Below are 22,806 nucleotides of genomic sequence, written 5' to 3'. Positions count from 1 at the left end.
TGGCATGAAGGACAAACAGGTAGAGGCGGTAACGAAATTGCCTCGGCTATTTTAAAAGCTATAAAATGTAAAGTTACGCCAAAACTTACATTTTTCAGCCATAATTGCGCTGCACAAAATAAGAACAGGTCACTCTTCTTTTTAGTTGTGAAAGAGACTTCGCACAGATAGAAAAAAGAAAACTCAAGTCACATTGTAAAGTGCCACTAGACTTGCTAAGAGTTATTATATCAGCAATGCTAGAACATCCTAATTTAACATCCATAATGGAAAATGAAGACTTTTTTTTTATTTTAACTCAGCAGCTAAAAACACGATTACTACTAACAATATGCAAATTTCTACAGTACAATGTATTAAAATTGAAAAATCTAAACCCGGAAAGGTTATAACCAAAACAACTCTGAATGACATAGAGGAAAGGAAGGAAATTACAGTGTTCAAGAAGAACATTACAATGTAAAACTTGACATCGTATTTAACTCCACTCGAATGTAAAAGCAGATTGACTGTGTATAAGAAAAAGGATTTAAGGGGTGTTTTAAACTACTTAAAAGATGAAAATAAAGAATTTTATTGGAACTTGGTAGAATAAAACATTTTTATTATTTTAACATACTTTTATGAATAATTATTCATTTTAATTAATGCAAATGTTAAGTATTTTTATGATAGTTTAATGTAATACCTCCATTAAATGTAATGGTCTAACATAATTTAACTGTTTAAACATGGTATGGATATTTCCATTAATAAAATTTTTACATGTATACATGACCCATTTTATAAGTTAACCATAAAGACCTATAGTTAACTATAACAAATTATGAAACAAAATTGTTGACATGTGTAATAAATATGTTTTTTAACTTTTTGTGGTATTTTTAATATAATTCCTGGAAAAAACTCATTTTTCTAAATTGTGTATTTTTGTCACCAGCCCGTTATATATCTCCACTCTTCATATCTACTAATAGCTACATTAAGATTTTTCCTCTTAAAAATGATGTTAAATATTAAGTAGAAGCATAAAACGATGTAATAGAATTATAGATAAACTTATAAATAACATAAGTCTTGTGAAAAAGGGAAATACTGATAAAAAAAACTAAAATTTTTGTAGTGTTTCCAGAATTTTGGCCACTAGTGTATGTTTAAGTGACCAATTCAAAATTGAATTTATTCTATGGTTTTAAGTATATTATTTTATTATTTAAACAATGAAACGTTGGAGCAAACATACAAACTCTTTAGTTTTGATATAATTTCATTCTATTTTAATGTCCTATTATTCATTGACACACAATGTATGAAATTAAATTAATTTTGTTGCTGAATATGACATGATTACAACTTTTTTATACACTTGCATACTTTACGACTGTTTTACGTACATTAAAATTGCCCTTATTATGTTCCTAATGAATATAAAAATAAATGTTACGCCCATATCTCGTAATATGGAGTGTTTTAACAGACTTTATAAACACTATACTTTTTTTCAGGTGTTGTTTCTCAAACGTCTTTTCAAATTACCTGATTGCTTGGTGTTTCCCCAGTGTGCACTCTCAAATGTGTTTTCAAAGTACTTGCTTTACTAAATTGCTTAACACAAATTTCGCACTTGTAAGGTTTTTCTCCAGTGTGCAATCTCAAATGTCTTTTTAAATTATTTGCTACACTAAACTGCTTAAAACAAATTTCACAATTGTGAGGTTTTTCTCCAGTGTGCAATCTCAAATGTTTTTTCAAATTATCTGCGTTGCGAAACTGTTTAAAACAAATTTCACACTTGTAAGGTGTTTCCCCTGTGTGCACTCTCAAATGTGTCTTCAAAGTAGTTACTGCACTAAATTGTTTAAAACAAATTTGACACTTATAAGGTTTTTCCCCAGTGTGCACTCTCAAATGTACTTTCAAATCATTTGCTCGAATAAATTTCTTGAAACAAATTTCACACTTGTAAGGTCTTTCTCCAGTATGCACTCTTAAGTGCATTTTCAAGTTACTTTTCAGAGAAAACTGCGTAAAACAAATTTCACACTTGTAAATTGTTAAATTTTTCTCACACTTTTCTCCAGTTTGCTTTTTCAAATGTGTTTTCAAATTACCTGCGTGGCGAAACTGTTTAAAACAAATTTCACACTTGTAAGGTTTTTCTCCAGTGTGCACTCTTAAATGTTCTTTCAAATGACTTCCATCACTAAATTGCTTAAAACAAATTTCACACTTGTAAGGTTTTACTCCAGTGTGCAATCTCAAATGTCTTTGCAAATTGCTTGCTTGAATAAATTTCTTAAAACAAATGTCACACTTGTGAGGTTTTTCTCCAGTGTGCACTCTCAAATGTGTTTTCAAAGAACCTGCTTCACTAAATAACTTAAAACAAATTTCACACTTGTAAGGTTTTACTCCAGTGTGCAATCTCAAATGTCTTTGCAAATTGCTTGCTTGAATAAATTTCTTAAAACAAATGTCACACTTGTGAGGTTTTTCTGCAGTGTGCACTCTCAAATGTTTTTTCAAAGAACCTGCTTGGCTAAACTGTTTAAAACAAATTTCACACTTGTAAGGTGTTTCCCTAGTGTGAACTCTCAAATGTGTCTTCAAATTACTTGCTTGAATAAATTGCTTAAAACAAATTTCACACTTGTAAGGTTTTTCTCCAGTGTGCAATCTCAAATGTTTTTTCAAAGAACCTGCTTGGCTAAACTGTTTAAAACAAAATTCACACTTGTAAGGTTTTTCTCCAATCACAACTTTTATAGTTTGATTTAATGGTATGTCTTCAGCATGTGGACTAATATAATATGCTTCATAAGATGAATATTCACTGAGTGACTCCATAATTTTCATTTTGTTTTCCTCTTTTAAATAACCTAAAATACAAACTGACTATAATATAAATATTTGAGTATAAGGGAAAATTAACGTAAAAAGAAAGAAAACATTTAAGATAACAGAAGTGTAGTCAATAATACAAATATGTTTTAGAAGGCTGCATTTCTGTCTTCTAATGTGTAATTATCATCCCATTGTCTTTCTTTTAATATGTATCTCAATGCTTTGAATATAAGCATATCAACACAAAAAATCAATAATATTTATTTATAAACAGCCAACAATAACATCGGTCAAACCAATGAAGGTACTCCACTGGAACATTAGTTGGTGCTCATTCAGGCACCAAGGCAGGGCATGTAATGAACTGTGTCCATTATATAGCTAGAACTACATAATATAGCATTAAAAGAACAAGAAATCACATTATTAAGTCCTCACATTATTAAGTCCATTTAGATTAGTTCACAACCCACCAACATTCTGATAATACCAGCCCTGACAACTATATAATGGGACAAACTAAAATAGAGGCATAATTCAGATGTTTGCCAGTTTCTTTTTTCCTAATAATGTTTTTTAATGTAATACTATGTAATTAGTTAATTACTAATAATGTTTATTTTGTTGACAACTAAATATTGGGACATAGAACAAATATTTCTTTTTAAAATGGAGTAGCATTGCCGTTAGACTTTATGACCGCTCTAATTCGGTTGGGCATTGAGGGTTGTTCCTTAGTGTCTGTTTTATGTCATTCTGCTTCAATATTTAGGTCAGGACTGTTAGGAGGCCAAGAAAGGGCATTTACACCATGGTTTCCAAACAAAATTGTTTGTGGTTCTTGTCGTATGACAGGCTGCTCCGTCCCGTTGAAAAATATAATTCTCAGCAACATTTAATTTCACAATGCTTGACAGTAGGCTGTTTTGAAGTATCCGTTGATATTTCGCAGCATTTACGGTACCCTCAATAAATTCATAAAATCTTAACCATGAAACTGCCATACAACCACAAATCATCACTCCTTAAGGAAATTTTACGGTTTGTTTCAAACAGTCCTTGTGAAAAGAATAATGCTTAGTCCCAATAACTCGTTTGCGGTGATCACCAACACATATGTCGAATTTTGATTCGTCAATAAAAATTACTTGGGACCAATCTTCCTACCGACCAAGAAAGTTTAGATTTTGCCCACATGAGCCTGGCTTCCTTAACAGTGGCTTTTCCTTTGCCTATAAGAAAATATAATTCATTAAACTGAGCACACTTTTAAATTGTTACCTGTAACCTTATAAAACTTTACTCCAGATTTATGTATCCGTTTGTGACAGCATTCCCTTGACACATTTAATCCAGTTTCATGATTCCACCCAGCTGTAACTTGCCTTGAGTATTTCTTCAACCTTTTTGCAAACTTTTACTAATATTCTCATGTTCCAATCAGAAACTAGTTTTGGATGACCCAGAGCTTTTAATTTTTTTATTTAAGATACCTCATGTTTTTCCATAACGCTTAATTATATTCCACACTGTAGTTTTAGGAATATTAAGTTCGTCTGCCACTTCACGGATTGTTTAATTGCAGAAATAATATTTAATCACCAAATCACAAATTTTTGAATTTGTGCAGATACCAAGCACCATTTTATTGAAATAATACAGCGATTCACTCAATTTAACAAGAAATTAAATATTGAATATAGTTTAAAGTTTGTTAGTGTTCGGCTGCATTGTTTTCGCAGCCTACTTATCTTGTTTGGTTTTTGGCAGTTACTTCATACTGTCCTATTATTTAGTTGTCACTAATTTTTACATATTTTGATGAGCCTTATGACATTAGTAGGTTATATGGGTTGTATAAAAAATATTAATTACGTTTTGTGAATATTTATTTATTTCTTTTCAACGGGTTGCTGCCCAATAAGATTAACAATGATTACAATGTATACAATAAAACAAAATAATTATATCACAAACCTAATCACGTAATTTAGTTTTACACATCATCATTTTGATGATTACCTATTCCACAGCCACTCAAATAAACACAGCCTGAGACCAGAAATGAATTCAGTCTTAAAATAAAAAAATATTATATGCATAGTTGGTTCTGTTAAGAGAAACATAAAAAGTTTAGTTTAATTGTGTTGTACGGAGAGGCACATGCAGACCAACCTGCTCAAGTAGCTGAGGACACAAGACTGTAGATCTAATTATGCCATAAATTGTTGTATCTTTAATTAATCGTCGGTCATACAATGAGAGAATACCAAGTTGGGTTTCAATTTGATCATAATTTACTTGATTTAATTTGTTTTGTTTTGTTTGGCTTGTTTCTGGTTGATTTAGTACAACAAATCAAGAATTGAAGTGTTCTTGTGTTTGCTGACGATGTAAAACTATTTAGAAAAATTCAATCCTGGAATGATGCTGCTATGTTACAGGAAGATCTTAAATCGTTTTATGATTGGTGCACTTTAAACAAAATGTCACTCAATATAAACAAATGTCATAAAATGACATTCTCGAGGCAAAGAAATCCAAAAACATTTTTTTACTACATAAATAACTTGCCATTAGCCTCGAAAAATGAAGTATTAGATTTGAGAATCTGGTTAAACACCAAACTGTCATTCTCAAGCCACATCAACCAAGTAACAAACAGAGTGATGAGAGTGCTGGGATTTATCCAACGCACATCTGTGGACCTGTCTTTGTTTACATTTAGAAAACTTTATTGTGGTCACGTTAGGCCCATTCTAGAGTTTGGATCAGTTGTATGGTCCCCATCATATCATTGTTACATTCAAAAGATTGAAAGAGTCCAGAATAAATTTTTGAGGGTAGCAGCCTATAAGAGTGGATACAGGAGAGAGGAATACGACTATCGGTGGGTAAGAGATAATCTTAACTTACCAACACTTGAGTCAAGGAGGACATTGTTAGATTTATGTTTATACATAAAGTTATCAATGCTTTTTTTAAATTGTCCTCAACTCTTATCGCTTGTTAGTCTTAAAGTTCCTAGTAGAAGCAACAGACAATCAGAAATCTTTTCAGTGCCATTTCTATGGTATCAATGAACCAACTACACGATTGGTCCAGAGTGCTAATAGCCTACCAAGACAAATGGATATTTTTGACTCCAAAATTAGTTTGTTTAAAAAACAAATAAAAAGTATCTTACAATAAGTTTGTTGTACATCTGTATTATTCTTATATGTTTGTATTATTCTGAGGTGTTTGTTATTTTAATAATTTATTGTTTTTAAGATGTAACTTTGTAAAAATTGTAAGTAAATGGATGCCGTATATAAATAAATAAATAAATAATTCAAAAGGTGTTTGCGCTGAAAACAAGTATTTTAGACTTTTTACTACAAACGGCAGCAGTGTGCGTTACCTCAGCGAGCAGAGTGCGTGCCTAGCAGACCATATCGAGACATCAACGCGTAATGTACAATTGTAAGCAGTTTAGTATAAAACAATAAATTTGTTCATAAAGGTTTCCATCTACAAAAGACAATAAAGTTTAGTTTTAACAGCGGTTTGTTACAGTTTTTAATAAAGCCAGTAAAGCTGTTTATATGCTACATATTTCAAGAACTTGTGTGAAACTATCTCAATTTTTGATATGTAAATATTATAAGATGGAGACCATGCACAAAAACAATACTCTAGATGAGGTCTGACTAAAGAACAATATCGTAATTTAATTGCTTCAATATTCTCAAAGTCTCTAGTGAATCTTTTTATAAAGCCAAGCATTTGTAAAGACTTATTGACATATAAGGTGATTCAAATAAAAGTTTAGAGTCTAAATTAATTCCCAGATCACGAATTTCGGTAACCCAGTGAACAAGAATGTTCTGTATATTATAATTATATTCCATTGGGTCTCTCAATCATCCAAAACAAACAGCATGACACTTGGATGCATTCAGGGCCATGGCATTCAACACACACCACTCACTCAAATGATTGAGATCATATTGAAGATTTACACAATCTTCAGTATTATTGATAAGTGTGTAGACCTTTAGATCATCCGCAAAAAGAAAAGATAAACTGTGCTGGAAGCAGTGGTGTACATCATTGATGAATATGTTAAATAGCAAGGGTCCCAAATGAGAGCCCTGGGGTACTCCTGATACTCCCTGTTCAGCTGCATTCTTTTCGCAGCCTACTTATCTTGTTTGGTTTGTAGCAGTTACATCAAACTGTCCCATTATTTAGTTGTCACTAATTTTTATATATTTTTATGAGCCTTATGGGCATGGCATTAGTAGGTTATATGGATTGTATAAAAAATATTAATTACGTTTTGTGAATATTTATTTTCAATGGGCTGCTGCCTAATAAGAATTAAAATGTTTACAATGTACACAATAAAACAAAATAAAGTATAAATATCACAAACGTAATCACGTAATTTAGTTTTACACATCAAAATGATGACTACCTATTCCACAGCCACTCAAATAAACACAGCCTGAGACCAGAAATGAATTCGGCCTTCAGTGTAAAAAAATCTAGATCTGGGTGAATATTTGCCCATCTTAGTGCTTGAGATAAAAAATTATTATATGCATAGTTGGTTCTGTGAAGTTAAACTGTGAAGTCTGTGAACATAAAAAGTTTGGTTTAATCATGTTCTATAGAGAGGTACATGCCGACCAAGCTGCTCAAGTAGCTGAGAACACAAGACTGTAGAATTAATTATGCCATAAAGCATCTTTGTATCTTTAATTAATTGTCTGTCATACAATGAGAGAATACCAAGTTGGGTTTCAATTTGATCATAATTTACTTGATTTAGTTCAAAAGGTATACCCTGTTTATATGCTACATATTTCAAGAAATTGTATTAAACTGTCTCAATTTTTGATATGTAAATATTATAAGATGGAGACCATACACAAAAACAATACTCTAGATGAGGTCTGACTAAAGAACAATATAGTAATTGAATGGCTTCACCATTCTCAGTCTTTATAGACTGAGAACAAGTCTTTAAAGACTTATTGACATATAATGCGATTCAAATAAAAGTTTAGAGTCTAAATTAATTCCCAGATCACGAATTTCGGTAACCCAGTGAACAAGAATGTTCTGTATATTATAATTATATTCCATTGGGTCTCTCAATCATCCAAAACAAACAGCATGACACTTGGATGCATTCAGGGCCATGGCATTCAACACACACCACTCACTCAAATGATTGAGATCATGTTGAAGATTTACACAATCTTCAGTATTATTGATAAGTGTGTAGACCTTTAGATCATCCGCAAAAGAAAAGATAAACTGTGCTGGAAGCAGTGATGTACATCATTGATGAATATGTTAAATAGCAGGGGTCCCAAATGAGATCCCTGAGGTACTCCTGATTGAACATTAATCTCACTGGAAAGAAATTCACCATCTCAACTCGATCAATCAAGTATGTTCTCAGCCATCTAACAAGTGCCCCATCAATACCCTTTTTCTAAGTTAAGTTAACTATTAAAATATGGTTGACCCGATCTAAGGCCTTGTAGAAATCAGTGTAGAGTGCATGTACCCTACAGCCTCTCTCCATGGCCTTCCTTAGGAAGTCCACAAACACTAGTATATTACATTCAGTTGATCTACTACTCTGAAATCCCTTTGGTATTACACTTATTATACTAATGGGCCTGTAATTATTCACCAATGAATTATCTCCCGCTTTAAACATAGGTGTTAAAGAACTATTTTTCCAGCATTCTGGAAATTCACACTTATTTAAGGATACATTAAAAATGTGAAAAAGAGGTCTGGATAATATAAAACAACAATTCTTGAGAAAGCTGGGAGGCAATCCATCAGGACCAGGACCCTTATTCACATCCAGTTCTGATAATTTTAATAAATATCAGATATAGTTATGTTGATACCAGTCAAGTTAGCAAGACCAAGTGAAGGTAAATCAGTGTGTATGTCACATATTTGAGTGGAATAGACTGTAGAAAAATATTTTGCAAAAAGATTTACAATATCTGGTTTATGACTGCCTTCAACACCACCATAAATCAACACAGCGGGCAAGAAAGGCTTTCTCTTCTATGAATTCACAAACAACCAAAATCCCTTCAAATTATTTCCTAGCGATAATTCTGTTAAATAAGCCTTCAGCTTTTAACAATTTACAGTTGGCCCTCAGCTGAGAAAAAGTGTGATAATCCAGAAGTGATTTAGATAAAAGATATTTTTTGTGAGCTTTCTTTTTCTCAACTATCAAGTCCTTCAACTCTGGAGAGAACCAAGAAGGGAATCTACATTTTGAATACCTTTTTAAGGGGATAAATAATTCTATAGCTAAGTAAACTATATCATAAAAAATATTCACAACTTGATTCAGTGGTTTTCCTAAAAATAAATTATCCCAGCAGAACTGTGATAAAAAATTAGTTATTTTCAAATAGTCAGCTGACTTAAAGTCCCTATAGAAACCATCACTAACCAAACCACTATTATTGGGGTACTTTTTGGTCATCTTTATCTCAAATTCCAGGGGGGTGGTGCACACCCTCCCTCAAAAGAGCTTCATCTCCCTGGACACAGTTACATCAGCATCATCAACCAGCACCAAATAGAGAATATTACCAGCGGAATTCACAATAGTGTTGGATTGAAACAATTTGTGGTATGCACACATACAGAACACAACCTGCAAGGCTTCCACTTCAGATGCTGTGGCAGCTGGTAGAGGAATTGTACAGCACATGCCATTTGAAACCCATTCACAGTTTGGTAAATTGAAGTCAGCAGCCAGATAATAGTGTGCAGATGGATAAACTTTAGCTATTTGTTCTAAGGTTTCACAAAATATAAAATATTTCTCAAATGTAGACTTTGGTGGAAAATATGCTGTTCCTATAATAAACTGATTTGCATAATCAGTCACCAAGATAAAAAGTTGTTCAATTGTCTGGTTAACTGTTAAAAATCTGCTGCTATAGCTCTTATGAACTACAATAAGGACTCTACCATCTCTTAAGAATGAACTTGTTTTCCTATAGCGATCAGTTCTATATATTTTGAGGTCAAACAACTGCAGCTCTTCATTGGCATAGTTATATGTCAACCAAGTCTTGTTGAATATGATAATACTGTAATGAGAATAGGATACATTCATAAATAAACTGTCAAGCTTAGTTCTTAGACCTCTTACATTTTGAAAATAAACCCATACTCCAGGTGAAGACTGAACCTGAATTTGTTATATATTTTAATTTGTCCCATTATATAGTTGTTAGGGCTCATATAACCATAGGGGAGTCAAGTTATGTTTTTTATATCAGTACATTTAACAACTTTAGGACATTCATTAATATAGTGACTAGGATAGCTATTCTCAATATTATGCTTTAATTTTTATGAGGTTCTTCCTGTGCATTTTTTGGTCTTGTAATTTAGTTAAATCTTGACTCATTTTATAAACTGTATTGTGTAACATATGTTTGGATTTTAAGGAACTTTGCACAGTGTGTTTATCATCACAAATTATCTTCACTGGACAGGGTTTTTTTTTTGGAATGGACTTCCCAGCCCTAACTACTTTCCAAACCTTTTCTGTAGCTTTATTGATTCCAACTAGCACTAAAATTTCAATTGTTGTTTTCTGATCTTCATTTATTCATATTTTTAAATCTATATATTTAGATTCTTCTACATTATATAACATTAAATTTGAAAACCTTACAATTCTTTCACAGTTCAGTGAATGATGCCAATATTGTAGCATTAAGATTGTTGTGCACACTAAGGCTTCACAATAACTATGAAAATTCTGAGTCAACATTTTAAACTAGACTTAGTAGAATAACCTTTTTTCCGGATTTGTTTATTGTATCATGACTCTCATTAAATATGAAATAATATTCTCCAAAACAAACAGCCAATAAGTACAAACTGGTGTCTGCAAAATATAATAAAAGATAAAAGAGAAAATATGTAATATTGTGGGACAGTTTTTCTAAATTTTTACAAAAAAAAATATAAAAAGAAAATTAAAGTTATGCTATACTAAATGGGAATGGGGGTTCCGAAAATAAACATAAGTAAATAAATAAAGGAACACAAAATATTACAAATTCTTAAACAATATATTCACTATTTATAAATTGTTAAAAATTAGACATATTGAAGTGATACTTTAACAATCTTCTGTTTAAGAAGATAAAATAACAATCTATAAAGAATGAGGATCAGACAAAGCTTGTTGAAATGGAATGATTCAAAAAAGAATAAAAATTTAATTTAAGAAAGTGCTTAACATTGTGAAAAAAATAAATATGTTTTTCGTTTTAATTTTTCTTCTTATCTCAGAAAAAATGAAAGTTTTGCCAACAGTTTTTAATAAAAATTGAAGTAAAAACCATTTTCCATTTTTAAAACCAATTAGTATATTTCAAAAATATACTTATACATATTTTTTGTTGTTACTTTAAACTAGGTGCCTACTAGGCATAGAGTAAAATACTGATGGTAAGCTTGTTTATATTAAAAATTTGTAAAAATAAATTGTATTTAAAAGCAAAATTACATTAGCTGGTAAAAGAAATTCTTCCTAATTATACTAGGTACTTCTAAATACTGGAGAAACTTAAATATATTGTTACAAACCTTTTTCAGTTTTTTGGTTTTCTTCAAATGAGTTAAGTTTATTCTCATGTTGTTCTATTTTAGGACGTTCCTTCAAGTCTAAATAATCATATGTATCATGTGTACTTTGTCTATTTGATGCTTCCTGAATTTCACATTTAAAACCATCCAAAAGAGCATTATCAAAGTCATCATACTCTACTTCTACTTTACAGGCTTCCTCCCTATTTTCTTGTTTTACTTCCATTTTATTTGATTTGTGATTATACTTGATTTGGATATCATACAAAATCCAAAATATGCTGCGGAGTGCGGCCTGCCTGTGAACTCTGAACCACAGTTTAAAGTTTAACCATAACCACAATGCTTTTTTCGCAGTTTAACCATAGTATAAAAAAGAATAGAAACAAATTTGTGGTTAAACTGTGGTTTAACGCAGTCCTTTTTTATACCACAGTATAGACAACTGTTGTTATCTATACTGTGTTTATACTATGTCTGAACCAGACCAATTCGGTAATATATATTCTTTATCTATGGAACCAGACTGAATCTGAACAACAAAAACCATTTCTAAATACATGTCATGTGTATTCATTTGCATGCAAAGCACAGAATACAAAATACAACAGTACAGGCAAAGAATATAATAGACGCTTAAACGTCTATATTCTTTGGTACAGGCACCGAACAACGGTGTTCGGTGATACAGGTACCAGGTACGTATACTTCATCTAATTTACTTACCGTTACACGTCATCCATGTCCGTGTCATAGCCCGTGAGGTCACATGATACCTTGATACCAACACGAAATATTTAGGCGGTAGGTGTGTTATTTTTTAGAATAACTTTGCCGAGTATACTAGCATTACAGCCACTAGACATATTTTATTGTATACGCGTAGAAATAATATTTAAAGATTTCTATTAATGTTAAATTAAAGAAATAGACAATATGTTTCATTTAATTTGTATAAATTCATTATAAAGCGTTTTTACGAAGAACATTTGTTCGGAACACAGTGAAACTGTAATCGAACGAAGGTGATATTTTGGCATAAATTGGTAATACTTATTTGACAGTTGCGGTGTTGACTAATGTTAATAAGTAATGAAAAAAGTGTTATTTTTGTGTAAGTATTCCATTTTACATCTTTATATGACGCATACAAGCGGCTCAAATTGTTATTAACAAGATTATTTTTTAACTCTTGATTTGTTTCTATTTATTTACATTAAATATTAATTTGTTTTGTTGTATAATCCACTTTTGCAATAATTATGTGACCTATTTGATTTAAAATGGATTCAGGATTTTTTTATACTTTGGCAACTATGTCAACTTCGATCTCTGTCAATAATGATAATGACGTGCAACGGTTTGTAAATTAGATGGACTGTAACTGTATATTCGTTGCAAAAAGTGTAATCAAATGGAAGTAAAACAAGAAAATAGCGAGGAAGTGTATAAAGTAGAAATACAGTATGACTTTGATAATGCTCATTTGGATAGCTTTAAATGTGAAATTAAGGAAGAATCAAATAGTAAAAGTATTCATGACACAATTACACATGATTATTTGGACTTAAAGGAACATCCTATTAATCCTAAAATAGAACAAGACTGGAGTAAACTTAACCCATTTGAAGAAAACACAAAAACTGGACAAGGTAAAAGGTTGTAACACTATTAAGTGTTTCTTCCATATTAGTAGTATGTGGTAGTATAATTAGGAATACCTTTTGGTACTAGTGTAGTAAGAGTGTAGGATATCTACGGAATACGAAATTTATATCACTGATGATTGTACAACGATTTTTATTGTCTGGAAAACATTCTTTTTTATGTAATTTGTATTACATTATATACTATGAAACCACAAGAATTTACACTAATGACAACCTCTTCATGTGCTCGAATGGGATAATTCTATCAGTGTTGCTTAGACATATAATACAAGATAGACTCATCATTGAAATACTAGCCTGTTCTTCCAGTGCGACAGAGAAAACTAAAGCAAAGCAGTCCCTGCATCTCTGTCTAGTAGGCCAGGTTTATTGATTATGTGACCTTCTCATTGGTCATTTAGATCAAGTGGTCCGTAAACCTGGCAAATTAGAAAGAGATGCAGGAACTGCTTTGTGTCAGTTTTCTCTGTCACACTGGGGGAACATGACTGTATGGCAGCAGTCAGTCTATGTATTATATATGTCTATGATGTGGGTTGAGTTAAGTTTAGTTAATTAGATTAAATTTTTCAAATAAAATTTTTAGTTCGTTTAAAAGTGACAACAATGTTGAATGTACATAAAATTTTACTTTGTGTGCATATCAGCCATATGCCATATTGTTTGAAAGATTAAAAATCTTGATTAATTTGAACAATATTCTTTATTTTTACACAAGTTAATATTCCCTTACCTATTTCCCTAATAATAAGTTAGTTAAGTTATTCCCTTACTTTATTGAGTGTCTCTTGTATTTACTGACTTGTTCACTTTTACTAGTTTCCAGCAAAAAAAACATTAAAATTACTTTCTCTTCTACTTTTTTGTCGCAGTTAACAAAAATTAAACATTTTTGAGGAGTACCCTCTTACTAATAAATACAAATTACAATTACAAATTAACTACTTAGTTAAATGCTATTTTTTTAATATATGCAACTTCAGTTACAGCATTGTCCTTTCAATGTTTCTTAAAATAATGCATAAAATTCAAATCTTGTCAAGTACAGAATCTGTAGTGAAGTATATTTTTTTTGTATTTTTGCTTTGATATAGCTTTAAGAGAAAATTTCAGCTAGTATGACAATGCAGAAAGTTTGGAGCAGGTTTTAAAACATTACTACTTATTTTTTAATTTCTTCATTTTTATTATTTTTAACACGACAGTTCTCAATCTCACTATTCAACAAAAAACACCAATAAAACTTTACTTCCCACATTTTTTCTCATATTTAAATTTCAATTATTTGCATAATTAATGTCTTTAATAAAAACAAGGTCCAAAACAAGTACCATCAATGTTTACTCTAGACCTAGTAGGCACCTAACACCCAATAAAATTTCATTAAAATACAGTTTTTTTTTTAACTCGTAAATATTATATGAGACCTAACAACTAAATGTTCAAACAAATGAAAAATGAAAACGTTCATCTTCACAACCTTGCTTATCGAATTAAAGAAAGAGATTAACAATACATTAAACTCTATCATTAATAATAAATTATTACTCTACAAACTTTGAATTGCAGTGCTGGCGGTAAAATACACAAAAATATTGCATAATATCGTGACAACTAAACATTCAGACAATTCAAGAAATTATTATAATATGAGTTTTCATCGCCACGCGCTTTTACAACAGCATCAATCCTATCTGGCATTGTTTGTACTAAGGATTTACACAAGTCAGGGTCGAAACTATCCCATAATTCACTTAATTAACTCTTCAAATCGGCGACGGCTCTCTGGGGATCATTACGAAATTACTATTTTATTTTTACTATATTTTATTTACTTTATTACTATATCTTCCTAGACACGCTGATGACATCCACCTCCAAATCATAATCCCTTTGGGAAACTTCACAGTTCTTTTGAGGCGATCTTTAAAGAATGCTTCATTTTTACTTCTGATAACCCACTTTCGAAAGTTTTTCATGCAAACATCAAATACTGAATATGACTCTGGACCAGTCATCAAAAGTCCATGAAATCTTCGATCTTGTCCAATTGAAGTGGTTTGTTTTTTGCTTCTCTGTTAGTAAAGGTTTTTCTTTCGCCTAAAACATTAAGAGTAATAAAAAATTACAGATTCAATAAAAAATTACCATTCAACCTCATAAAAACGAAGTTCTGATTATTTGTGTATCCACTTCCTGCATCTCTCCCTTGATAATTTTTTCCTGTTTCTGCGTTCCATTGTGCTGTGATAGCTCGTAAAGTGTAGCGACGGCCCAATTTGCAAATTTTCACTAGTAATCGTCGATTCCTATCAGACACAATTCCAGGTCTACCCGTACTTTTGCCTTCAGTTTGGAGACTTCCACTCTCACGATAATGCTTAAGTACAACGGAAGACTTAGCCAGATTGTAGACTTAGCCAGATCCAATTCTTCAACAATTTCTCGTGTTTTTTTACCCTGAAAATATTTTTTAATTATCAATTGACGAAATTTATTATGTGTCGCACTTCCTCTGGTCATTTTTTAATAAATATTTTATCAGAGGTTTTCGATGGAGGTTTGTTACAAGTTTGTTTGTTAAGAAACTTACGACTTATGATGAGTTATTGTCAAGATTATTTATTTTATACATGGTTACTAGATAATTCCGAACATTTCTGAATATTTCCGAACATTTAGTTGCCACGGTAATATGCAATATTTTCGTTTATTTTACCCCCAATACTACAATTATTTAAAGTCTATAGAAACCGAGCCATTTTAATATTTTATTATGAATGATGGAGTTTAATGTATTGTTGATCTCGTTCTTTAATTCAATAAGCAAGGTTGTGAAGACAAACGTTTTCACTGAGAAATCACTAGAGTATAATAGACCAGCATTTCTGTGTCTGATTGACCTAAAGAAACCGTTTGATAGAGTAAGACTGTAAGATGTAATCCATCTTCTGTATAATAGAGAGGTTCCCTTAAATTCTATAAAAACTATCGAAAACATCTACCGAAACAACAAAATGGAAGTCAAAATAGATGGACAACTTACAGAACCTATAGAAATAGGCAGCGGAATAAGACAAGGAAGGAGATGAAGTCAAGATTTTGAAGAAGACACAGCCACAACTCAAAGGCTACTGGAAACGGCAGAGATGAGAGTACTGAGAAGAATTACAGGAAATACGCTGATAGATCGAAAGAGAAGTGAAGACATTAGAAGAAAATGTAACGTGCAGTGTATAAATGAATGGACACAAAATAAAAAAAAAAAGAATGGAATAACCACATAAGTAGAATGGAGGAGACCCGTGTCATCAAAATAGTAAGAGTTAAGTCACCAATCGGCAACAGAAGTATCGGACAACTGGGCAAAAATTGGAGTGACAACCTTCCATAGAAGTATTAATCCGTCAATGAACAAGCAGAATTGCTTATAAAGGGGAAGTTTTTTAGTAAAAATTTAAAAGTATAAAATTTGTATTAGCTGTTGATTTTGAAGTAGGTACATTATTTCATATTTAAAGAGAATCGTTATGGTACAGTGCACAAATACTAAAATAGGTCAATTTCTCAAGTTCGGTTTAAAAAGGTGTTATAAGTTTTATCTCCATTGTGCAGTGGCGGCTCGTGGTTTTATAGAAAAGTTCGGCAAGGTTTTTTTCTCCTAATATAGGGTATACCGTCTAATAAAAAGGCTTTAATCATTATAGGAGACTTTTTGTTTTTTTTTTCCTGTAAATTTAGAACCAAAACATGTTTATAAATTAACTCTAGTTTACGTTGTTTGGAAGTAGCAAAATGGGTTATAATATCGTAAAATTTATTAGAGTTTTGAAAAGATTTTAAAAGTTTTTTTTCCAATCACATTTGAGACAAGCTTGACATTCTCTCTTGTTTCATGTTGTTTCGACAATACGTTTTGATTCTTTTGAGACAAGAGAAATCTTGTTCATTTGAGGCAGACGTTGGCGGTAGTGATAGAGATAATGACAATAATTTATTAATTTTGGTAACAGTTTGTTGTAATGAATTGCAGTATATAAAATTATACATAAGTATCTTGTAACTTATCCCACCTTCCGAAAATATTTGGATCAGCATATAAAAATTTTAATTCATTTTCTAATTTTTATTTATTAAAGAATGATGGATAATTTTTAATTAACCTGTCTAATAGATGTCTTGGAAATTGCTTGGCTTAACTTTTAAATTTTGAATCGTCAAAGAGGTCAAAAATTGCAAATCTTCAAAATTCGAATAACGAGTATCTATTTGCATAATAATAGTATTTAAAATTCGATCGCGTCTGAGATACTGATGGCATTTTTTCGAAACAAACTGTTCTTAAACATTAGTCCGTTTAGGCGAGCTTGAGAAAAATGAAGCAAATCCACTTAAACTGGCAAAAAAGACGACATTCTTTAATTTTTTACACGTATCCTGCAAAACTAAATTCATTCTGTACGCATGACAGTGAGTAAATAAAACTTGCGATGCATTAGTTTTAACTTTTGCCTGGAGACTATTCAATTCACCAGACATCACGGCAGAGATGTCATAAGTTTGCACTATCAATTTATTTTTGATATAAAAATTTTTCAATTTGTCCTTGTTAAAACCTAAATAACCTGACGACGCCCCTGTCGTTTTTTCATTCTGGCGACAGCTTTTCGCGAAGGTAAGATAAGAAGTACCGTTACGGCTTAACGGAAAGATATCTGGTTGAATTCAACCCTTTGGTCGGAAAAAACATTCTGTTACAAGACATCGAACTAGCAACATGTATTAATAATATATTTGTAACATTTATTTTTATTTCATTATTACAAACAATTCAGTTTCTTTATATTTTTATATTTACGTTTACATAGAAGTATTAAACAGTTTCATTTACGGTCTTGAGTTCTTTACTAAAACCACGGGAAGTCCTAATAATATTAACCAACAAGTAACTGGAAGAATTCAAGATTCCGTTTCCATTGAATAGTTACCACAATAGTCCTTTAAAACACCAAAAATATATTCTGCCTTATGGCTTTTAGTCACGTCCGTAAAACCTAAAAACCTCTCATAAATATTACCACGTAACGCGCATCGAACAATTGATAATTGTGAATGACATGATATATCGGTAGTTACATCTACATACTTCTAGCGAAGAGCTGAATCTCATAACGTTATGCAAAATGTAACTAATTGATTCTATTAATAATTCATTCTGGATTCAGAATCAAAAAGTAAATTAGAAAATTCCAAATCGTATTTCTTAAACATTTTTATTAGTTCTCTATAATTACCTTGATTTACGGCCCTGACCGACCGCCCCTGCCATTCTAAAGCCATCATGTGCATAACCATCTTTATGTCACAATATTGGCGTCATTCACTGAAGAATTAAAAGAAAAGAATTGTAAGAGCTTCAAAATTAATGTTATATGTATAATGTTGAAGAATCTAAATCTGAAGATCTTAACATAAGAATAAATGAAAATAAGAAAAAACAATTGAAATTTTAGAGTTAGTTGGAATCGATAACACTACAGAAGATTGATTTTGAAAGTAGTTAGGGTTGGGAAGTCCAATCCAAGGAAACCCCGCCCAATGAAGATAATTTGTGATGATAAAAGCACTGTGCAAAGTGCCTTAAAATCCAAACATGTGTTATGTAATAAAGTTTATAAAATGAGTCAAGGCCACACTAAATTACAAGACCAGTACAAAAAAGCACGCGAAGAACTTCATAAAAAATTAGAGCATGATAATAATAATATCTATACTATTCGTTATATTAATGAATGTCCCAAAGTTGTTCAATTAACTGCTGTAAAAAATATAAATTGACCCCACTATGGTTATATTATCAGAATATTGGTGGGTTACAAACTAATCTAAAAGAACTTAATAATGGGATTTCTTGTTCTGTTTATGGTATATGTAGTTGTTCTTACTGAAAGCTGGCTCACATCAATGCTCTAATAGACACAGTCTATTTCATGCGAGCCTCTGCTCATGTTCCAGCGCAGCACCTTCGTCAGGTGGATCTCTTGTTGCTGTTTATAAATAAATAAATATTGTTTTTTGTATCTATATGCTTATATTGAATACATTTAGGTAAATATTAAAACACAAGGGGTTGACTATTACGCATATAGAAAACAGAAACATAGGCTGTCATTTACTACACTTCTGTTGTCTTAAATTTTATTATACTTTAATTTGATTGTCATTACTTTTTTTTACTTACATTTATTATATATTTACATTTTACATTTATTTTCCCTTATACTCAAATATTATATTATAGTCAGTTTATATTTTAGGTTATCTAAAAGAGGAAAACAAAATGAAAATTATGGAGGCACCCAGTGAATATTCATCTTATGAAACATATTGTATGAGTCCACATGCTGAAGACATACCATTAAATCAAACTATAAAAGTTGTGATTGGAGAAAAACCCTACAAGTGTGAATTTTGTTTTAAACAGTTTAGCCAAGCAGGTTATTTGAAAAAGCATTTAAGAGTGCACACTGGAGAAAAACCTCACAAGTGTGAAATTTGTTTTAAGAAATTTATTCAAGCAAGTAATTTGAAAACACATTTGAGATCGCACACTGGAGTAAAACCTTACAAGTGTGAAATTTGTTTTAAGCAATTTCATGATGGAAGTCATTTGAAAAAACATTTGAGAGTGCACGCTGGAGAAAAACCTCACAAGTGTGAAATTTGTTTTAAGAAATTTATTCAAGCAAGTACTTTGAAAATACATTTGAGAGTACACACTGGAGAAAAACCTCACAATTGTGAAATTTGTTTTAAGCAGTTTAGTGTAGCAAATAATTTAAAAAAACATTTGAGAGTGCACACTGGAGAAAAACCTCACAAGTGTGAAATGTGTTTTAAGGAATTTATTCAAGTAAGTGATTTGAAAAAACATTTAAGTGTGCACACTGGAGAAAAAGCTCACAAGTGTGAAATTTGTTTTAAACAGTTTAGCCAAGCAGGTTCTTTGAAAACACATTTGAGAGTGCACACTGGAGAAAAACCTCACAAGTGTGAAATATGTTTTAAGAAATTTATTCAAGCAAGTAATTTGAAAATACATTTGAGATTGCACACTGGAGTAAAACCTTACAAGTGTGAAATTTGTTTTAAACAGTTTAGCCAAGCAGGTTATTTGAAAACACATTTGAGAGTGCACACTGGAGAAAAACCTCACAAGTGTGAAATTTGTTTTAAGAAATTTATTCAAGGAAGTACTTTGAAAAGACATTTGAGAGTACACACTGGAGAAAAACCTCACAATTGTGAAATTTGTTTTAAGCAGTTTAGTGTAGCAAATAATTTAAAAAGACATTTGAGAGTGCACACTGGAGAAAAACCATAGAAGTGTAACAGGTGTTTTAAATGTGTCTCAATAAAGGTAATATTGAGTGTATCGTGTCAATGTAATAAAGATTGTAAAATCAAATAAAATTAAATGAATATTGACCGTGCTATTATGATTTTGAATAATTTAAAATGTTTTTATTATATTATAAAATTTTCAAATTTTTCCCGCCTCTGAAATTTGCTGCCTTGGCAGAGGACATCTTTACCCTGTCGTACTTCCGGACTTAGGTAACTAGTTAAGAATAAGCATCAAAGAAAAATAAATAATTTGAAATTCTTTTTGGGAAAGTAACAATTAAAAGAAAAAGTATGTTTAATTCAAACAAATGTTTTATCATTAAAGCCAAATTAGAGAGAAAAAATGATGTTATTGATAGGTTTTTTTATGACTATTGCAACAATTTGAATTCCTAAGGATTCTAAACTCGTTATCAATTTCTTGAAAATCGTCTTCTGCTATTAAGTTTGGAAAATGTATTATTAAAAGTTCAATAGATTCTTTGTTGTTTTTAAAAATACATTTTAAGATTTATCAGTAATATTTATCAGATTTTATTATTGTTATTAAAAAAATATCTTTTGGAAATCTGTAATATTACCTTAACGTAGAAATCCAGATGATACAGTGTTTGAAGAATTTAATTTTTTTCTAAAAGCAAAATTTTATTTTAAAGCTAGCTGACCTGACGGACATTGACCTGTCTTAGCTATGTTTATGACTAAAAAAATTAAGGTTGATCTGCACCTTCAATTAATTTGTTTCTAATCCTAGATATGGCTCTACTGCGGCATGCTGCTGTGGTAAAATTTGCAATTTAATTGTAGATTTCTACTTGATGACTATGTAATATTTTCAAACCCTAACATAAATTACAGTTTTCTATCGTTATATCCATTGGCTGAGTTGCCAAATTGTGCAGACATTAATTTTATCAAATACTCTTAACCATTTAATGCTGATAACTTTATTACTAGAAGACTAAGAAAGCGAATATATCTTTTACATCTTTATGTATAATATTTTACTGCTCTGCTGTGTCAATCGGAATATAATAAACCAAATAAACAAAGTTACGCTTTTGAAAAAATGATTCATTATCTAAACACAGTTATCCACAAAGAAATTATGTAGGTATTTGGGCGGCGATATCTGTGAATATCGTATTACCATCAAATTCATACTTGTCATCATATATTACATTTTTGTTGGTAGTTAAAAATTAAATTACATTTAAGTAAATGATTAATCGTCAAAAATGTTATTTAAAACATGGGACATGTCTTCATTTTGGTCTGTTTATTACTGATTTCAGGTTTGTTATCTTTCTAATTAGTGTGTCTTCTTCTCTTCTTTGTATGTGTCCACACCATCTCAGTCTTTGTGCATTAATTAATTTTAATATGTCTTCCCCTTCGGTTATATTTCTATTCCTTATTACATGCTTCATTAGCCATGTTCTCCATGTTCTGTCTCTATTGGGCTCTATATTCTTATAATTTTTCTTTCAATAATTCTTACTTTTTTTTCATCTTTTTTCGTAAGACACATAACTTCCGCTCACTATGCTATCGCCAGTGTAATTGCTGCTCTATATATTTGTGTCTTCGTTTCTTGCTGGTTTTTTGTCCTTAAATAGTGGATGATATTTCCAATAGTCAAAAGTAAGAATAGCAGTGATGATTGCCAACCTTCGTCGAGGAGATGGCACGTAAAGAAGAAGATATTTTTGTCTTTGTTTTTTGCATGTTTTTGTCTTTAAGTAGTGAGTGATATCAAAACACCCCGTTCTTATCTCTCCCTGTGTGCCTGGTAGTGTAATGCTTTGGATGTATGATTTTGGGTGGTTTATGCGAAGTACGATACATTAACTCCGATTATCAGCGGTATTGCAGTCCAATAGTCCAGCCGGTCAGCAGTTTCAAAACAAATTGCAGACAGGTAGTCATCAATAATTAATTTCTTATAAATACTGTAAATTTATGTTTTAAAGTCAGTTGTAATTTAATTAAATAAAGTGGTGTTACTCTGTTAGTTGTACCTTTAAAAGGGCCTTTTTAAAAAGTACCTTCCGGGGTGACAACCCTTAAGTGGCGCATAAGAAAATCAAAAATAAACTTAAAGAAGAAAAAAACTTATACCAAAAAGGAATGCATCCAAGCATCATCCTATACCTGTAAGCAAATTTCATCTTATTTTTACTTCTAATATCATTTCGCAAATATCATCCTTTAGAATAAGCGACTCTTCTCC

General features: G+C 31.1%; 2 protein-coding genes across 2 annotated transcripts; one reads left to right on the top strand and one right to left on the bottom strand.

Moving 5' to 3' along the window:
* Positions 1–558: 558 nt before the first annotated feature.
* On the bottom strand, positions 559–12,109 carry LOC140450256 (uncharacterized). Its single transcript, XM_072543775.1, has 2 exons — positions 11,497–12,109; positions 559–2,879 (listed from the first exon to the last, which is right to left on the bottom strand). The coding sequence occupies exons 1-2, from the start codon at positions 11,720–11,722 to the stop codon at positions 1,528–1,530; spliced, it is 1,578 nt and encodes a 525-aa protein (XP_072399876.1). The 5' UTR covers positions 11,723–12,109; the 3' UTR covers positions 559–1,527.
* Positions 12,110–12,820: 711 nt separating this feature from the next.
* On the top strand, positions 12,821–22,537 carry LOC140450255 (uncharacterized). Its single transcript, XM_072543773.1, has 2 exons — positions 12,821–13,148; positions 19,484–22,537. Exons 1-2 carry the CDS (start codon positions 12,911–12,913, stop codon positions 20,548–20,550), a joined length of 1,305 nt encoding a protein of 434 aa, XP_072399874.1. The 5' UTR covers positions 12,821–12,910; the 3' UTR covers positions 20,551–22,537.
* Positions 22,538–22,806: the final 269 nt, after the last annotated feature.

This window comes from Diabrotica undecimpunctata, chromosome 9, assembly GCF_040954645.1.
Source record: "Diabrotica undecimpunctata isolate CICGRU chromosome 9, icDiaUnde3, whole genome shotgun sequence".
Lineage (NCBI taxonomy): Eukaryota > Metazoa > Arthropoda > Insecta > Coleoptera > Chrysomelidae > Diabrotica > Diabrotica undecimpunctata.
Note: the sequence above shows the minus strand (reverse complement) of the source record. Positions and strands in the feature narration are given on the sequence as shown.

What these genes read in the sequence shown, in the direction of transcription:
- LOC140450256 (XM_072543775.1), bottom strand. Translation starts at nt 11,722, where the DNA reads ATGGAAGTAAAACAAGAAAATAGGGAGGAAGCCTGTAAAGTAGAAGTA. An exon ending in AAACCAAAAAACTGAAAAAG is followed by an intron (nt 2,880 to 11,496) that starts GTTTGTAACAAT and finishes TTTGTATTTTAG; the next exon opens with GTTATTTAAAAGAGGAAAAC.
- LOC140450255 (XM_072543773.1), top strand. Translation starts at nt 12,911, where the DNA reads ATGGAAGTAAAACAAGAAAATAGCGAGGAAGTGTATAAAGTAGAAATA. An exon ending in AAACACAAAAACTGGACAAG is followed by an intron (nt 13,149 to 19,483) that starts GTAAAAGGTTGT and finishes TTTATATTTTAG; the next exon opens with GTTATCTAAAAGAGGAAAAC.